This window comes from Micropterus dolomieu, linkage group LG01, assembly GCF_021292245.1.
Source record: "Micropterus dolomieu isolate WLL.071019.BEF.003 ecotype Adirondacks linkage group LG01, ASM2129224v1, whole genome shotgun sequence".
Classification (NCBI taxonomy): Eukaryota; Metazoa; Chordata; class Actinopteri; order Centrarchiformes; family Centrarchidae; genus Micropterus; species Micropterus dolomieu.
The window spans coordinates 49,232,417-49,237,592 of record NC_060150.1 but is presented as its reverse complement, the minus strand read 5'-3'; the positions used below and the strand labels follow the sequence as shown (position 1 = coordinate 49,237,592).

At 54.9% G+C, this 5,176-nt stretch overlaps 2 protein-coding genes across 2 annotated transcripts in view; both read right to left on the bottom strand.

Annotated features, from left to right (window-relative positions):
- LOC123968066 (NACHT, LRR and PYD domains-containing protein 12-like) overlaps window positions 1-5,176 on the bottom strand; it is a 583,923-nt gene that overhangs the window by 372,717 nt on the left and 206,030 nt on the right. The gene's annotated exons all lie outside the window — the stretch shown is intronic.
- LOC123970594 (histone-lysine N-methyltransferase 2C-like) overlaps window positions 1-5,176 on the bottom strand; it is a gene marked incomplete at its 3' end in the record, with an annotated part of 39,005 nt that overhangs the window by 15,385 nt on the left and 18,444 nt on the right. The window contains 2 exon segments of the mRNA XM_046048721.1: window positions 1,168-2,024; window positions 2,222-2,825. Of these exon segments, the coding sequence (XP_045904677.1) occupies window positions 1,168-2,024; window positions 2,222-2,825 (1,461 nt within the window).

The following is a 5,176-nucleotide window of genomic DNA, read 5'->3' as shown; positions in this document are numbered from 1 at the left end:
GTCCAGCCTGTGTAAACGGCAGTCCAGCCTGTGTAAACGGCAGTCCAGCCTGTGTCCAGTCTGTGTAAACGGCAGTCCAGTCTGTGTAAACGGCAGTCCAGCCTGTGTCCAGACTGTGTCCAGACTGTGTAAACGGCAGTCCAGACTGTGTCCAGACTGTGTAAACGGCAGTCCAGACTGTGTCCAGACTGTGTAAACGGCAGTCCAGACTGTGTAAACGGCAGTCCAGACTGTGTCCAGACTGTGTAAACGGCAGTCCAGTCTGTGTCCAGACTGTGTCCAGACTGTGTCCAGACTGTGTAAACGGCAGTCCAGTCTGTGTCCAGCCTGTGTCCAGACTGTGTCCAGACTGTGTCCAGACTGTGTAAACGGCAGTCCAGTCTGTGTCCAGACTGTGTAAACGGCAGTCCAGACTGTGTCCAGACTGTGTCCAGACTGTGTAAACGGCAGTCCAGACTGTGTCCAGACTGTGTAAACGGCAGTCCAGCCTGTGTCCAGACTGTGTCCAGACTGTGTCCAGACTGTGTCCAGACTGTGTCCAGACTGTGTAAACGGCAGTCCAGACTGTGTAAACGGCAGTCCAGACTGTGTCCAGACTGTGTAAACGGCAGTCCAGACTGTGTAAACGGCAGTCCAGTCTGTGTAAACGGCAGTCCAGTCTGTGTCCAGACTGTGTAAACGGCAGTCCAGTCTGTGTCCAGTCTGTGTAAACGGCAGTCCAGTCTGTGTAAACGGCAGTCCAGTCTGTGTCAACGGCAGTCCAGTCTGTGTAAACGGCAGTCCAGCCTGTGTCCAGCCTGTGTAAACGGCAGTCCAGCCTGTGTCCAGCCTGTGTCAACGGCAGTCCAGCCTGTGTCCAGTCTGTGTCAACGGCAGTCCAGCCTGTGTCCAGTCTGTGTCAACGGCAGTCCAGTCTGTGTCCAGTCTGTGTCAACGGCAGTCCAGCCTGTGTCCAGTCTGTGTAAACGGCAGTCCAGACTGTGTCCAGTCTGTGTAAACGGCAGTCCAGACTGTGTAAACGGCAGTCCAGACTGTGTCCAGACTGTGTAAACGGCAGTCCAGACTGTGTCCAGACTGTGTCCAGACTGTGTAAACGGCAGTCCAGACTGTGTAAACGGCAGTCCAGACTGTGTAAACTGAAGACATACAAACGCTGTTATCTGTTACCTGGCTGTGTGTTGGGGTAAAGGTCACCGTCTCTCCAGACAGTCTTGGAGCCGAAGGGGATGAACCGGATCCTGCCGGCTGAGGATTGAAGCTCTCTACTGGGGCCTGGCAGAAGGACTCAGGGGCCTTCTGGGGTCGTGGTGTGGAGGGCTGCTGAGAGTAGGGATCGGTGCCCTGCTGATTCCCTGGTGATCGAGGCAAGCGCTCTGTGACAGAGGGGCGGGGCGTCCCTGGGTTGGAGGCATAGGGGTCAAGGGTTGGGTGGGAGGGGGACGGCCGACGGCTGGCAGACTGCTGGTTATACTGGTCCAGTCTCAGCACAGGCGGTGTGTTGAGGTACGTGGGGTCAGACTGTGTATGTGGTGTACCGGGGGTATGAGGGTTACTGTAGGGGTCAGGTGAGGGCCGGGAGGTCATAGGTGACTGCTGTGTAAAGGGGTCAGTGATCTGCTGGCTACAGTCAGGCCTAGGGGTGCCGGGTGTCTGGGAGTAGGGGCTGCGATGGGGGGAGCCCAGCCCCGACAGTGGACTAGAGGGGAAGGGAATGTCCTGGGTCTGAGGTAGGGCATAGCCCAGATCTGTGGGTCTAGCTGGGTCCCTCCTTGCTCCTCCTCCTGTGCTGCTAAATACCTCCGGCTGAGGCTGGTGGTTCGGGGGCATGGGAGCTTTAAAAACCCCACCCTGAACCAGTTCACCAGGCCGACCATAGAGTTCAGACGCCGCCACATGAACGTTACTGCTGTTATGAGGAGTCCGCTGGAAGGTCTCAGCGGCTCTGGCGCCAACATGTCTGGTCAAATGGTCCGGGGCCGAGACCGAGGGGGGGCTCATCATAGGTGCTCTGCTCTGCTGCAGACCTGGGGAAAGAAAACAAGGAGGAGGAGGTCACTAGAAGGAGAAAACAAGGAAGAGGAGGTCACTAGAAGGAGAAAACAAGGAGGAGGAGGTCACTAGAAGGAGAAAACAAGGAGGAGGAGGTCACTAGAAGGAGAAAACAAGGAGGAGGAGGTCACTAGAAGGAGAAAACAAGGAAAAGATGGTTCCTGGGAGTTACCTGGTTGTGGTCCAATGGTTCTGGAGACGTCGGAGATTTTGGAGTCTGGGGATGGTGCAGGGGAACCAAAGGCATCATGGGCTGGGGAGGCATTTAGGGAGTTGCGCCGCTGCTGCTGGGGGGCTGGAGGGCCACCAGCCTGGGAGAATGCGGGGCGAGGAGTTCCTGCTACTGTACTATAGGGATCCCAGGGCGAGGAGGGGCGGGAGGAGGGCGGGGAGAACATCTGGGGGGAGGAAGGAGGCTGATGGAGAGGGGAGGAGGAGTGGGGGGAGTGAGGGAGAGAGGAGAATCCGGAGGGGGGAGGGGCTTGCGGTCTGAGGAAGACGTCGTCAACAAATCCTGAACTCTGGCCCCCCTGCAGGAGGTGCTGCTGTCTGGATTGACCTTCCCTGGATGCTGGTGGATGGAGGGGGGAGCCGCTGCCCCCAGTAGATGTCATGGGGCCCCGGCCGCCGGGCTCAGGGGAAAGCTGGCCGGCGAGGCGCTGGCCGGCTAACAGCTGCTGCTGCTGCCTCTGCTGCAGTAGCTGCTCGTTCTTGACTTGCTCCAACTTCTGCGTGGCTTCGATCCTCGCCAGCTGCTTACTCTTCTGACGCATTTGCTAAGAGAGAAACCAAAACCCGGAACAGAGAAACGCAGGGAGACAGAAACAGAGTAACAGACGTCAGAGAGATGACTGGTCACTACAGGTAGAGTTAAAAACATGATGACATGGCAGCTAGTAATGCTCGCTTTCCCTCGCTCTCTCTCTCTCTCTCTCTCTTAGTAAATGTGGGATCAGTGATGAATGGTGGAGTTTACAGCGTGCGGGGGGGGGGGGGGGGGGGGGGGGGGGCAGCAGAAACCACATGACTGAAACAATTCCACTGTTAGATGCATTAAATGCACAGGAGGATTAAACGTGTTTGTTATCAGACTAATGTGTTGCATCATAACTCTCAGACTGTTTTAGTGCTCCTGTGGTTCTGGTGCTGTTGGGATGGTAGAGGGTTTGGGGGGGGGCATTACAGTCACGTATAGTTTGAGCTGATCATTAGTCCTCCCTGCTGACTAGTCTTTCCTGTCTGTCTCTCACCTGGTTAATCACACCTGCAGTGATACCTGCTCACAGTGAATGCGACGCTGCTGCCGTCCGTCAGCACACATAGCAACACACCAGACACTGGTCCTGCTCTCAGACCGGGACACATCTTGGACTTTCTGCAACATGGTCTCAGAGCTCAGGTGCTGTCTGTTGGATCACCTGCTTGTATTGATTCCATAATCTGTCCTCTAGCGCCACCCTCGGGGCAAACCCCGTCCATTACTCATTTTAAAATGTCAGCACAGACACAGTTGCTGCTGTTGTTAGATGTTGTCTTTTAATATACTGGACCGGCCTATAAAAACAGAAGTTCACTCTTTGGTTGAACGGTTTATAACTCACAGACATAACAGCCATGTGTTTCACAACACTAAAGTCTGGCTCTGTCCCCTTTTATCTGTATGATGAGGAAAGAAAGGTGACTGAGCAGGTGTATCCAGTTGACCCTGAGACCAGAACACTCTGAGAGCTGTTCTCAGGTCAGTGTGAGGTGGATGCTGAAGGACGGCAGCAGAGTGACATTCAGAACGAGGCAGCATCCCTTCAGAATAAAATCAGTCAGTTCTGAGACAGACTGAGGCCCCGGACACCGACTCTGGGTCAACTCCACTCCAGCGCTCTCAAACTGAAGCAATTGTTTTGTCAGTGTTACTGCAGTCAGATCACCCACCCCAGTGTTTCCACAACCCATGTTCAAATGTAAACATTGGCCCAGAGAAGAAGACCGGGACCAATCCCGGGTCCACGTGTCTGAAATCCTCTTTGGTCCGGGAGCACCGGCTCGGTATCACCACAACACTTCAAGTTCCCAGTGTTTCTGTCCTGGAGGTCAGTCTACTGATCTTGGCTAAGTATCTGCTGCCCAGCTGCTGCCCAGCTGGTCAGTAGCTGCTGCCCAGCTGCTGACCAGCTGCTGACCAGCTGTAGCTGCTAAGTAGCTGCAGACCAGCTGCTGACCAGCTGCTAAGTAGCTGCAGACCAGCTGCTGACCAGCTGCTAAGTAGCTGCAGACCAGCTGCTAAGTAGCTGCAGACCAGCTGCTGACCAGCTGCTGACCAGCTGCTGACCAGCTGCTAAGTAGCTGCAGACCAGCTGCTAAGTAGCTGCAGACCAGCTGCTAAGTAGCTGCTAAGTAGCTGCTAAGTAGCTGCTAAGTAGCTGCTAAGTAGCTGCTAAGTAGCTGCTGACCAGCTGCTAAGTAGCTGCTGACCAGCTGCTAAGTAGCTGCTGACCAGCTGCTGACCAGCTGCTAAGTAGCTGCTGACCAGCTGCAGACCAGCTGCTAAGTAGCTGCAGACCAGCTGCTAAGTAGCTGCTAACTAGCTGCTAAGTAGCTGCTGACCAGCTGCTAAGTAGCTGCTGACCAGCTGCTAAGTAGCTGCTGACCAGCTGCTAGACCAGCTGCTAAGTAGCTGCTGACCAGCTGCTAAGTAGCTGCTGACCAGCTGCTGACCAGCTGCTAAGTAGCTGCTAAGTAGCTGCTAAGTAGCTGCTAAGTAGCTGCTGACCAGCTGCTAAGTAGCTGCTGACCAGCTGCTAAGTAGCTGCTAAGTAGCTGCTAAGTAGCTGCTAAGTAGCTGCTGACCAGCTGCTAAGTAGCTGCTAAGTAGCTGCTGACCAGCTGCTAAGTAGCTGCTAAGTAGCTGCTGACCAGCTGCTAAGTAGCTGCTGACCAGCTGCTAAGTAGCTGCTAAGTAGCTGCTGACCAGCTGCTGAGTAGCTGCTAAGTAGCTGCTAAGTAGCTGCTGACCAGCTGCTAAGTAGCTGCTAAGTAGCTGCTAAGTAGCTGCTAACCAGCTGCTGACCAGCTGCTGACCAGCTGCTGACCAGCTGCTAAGTAGCTGCTGACCAGCTGCTAAGTAGCTGCT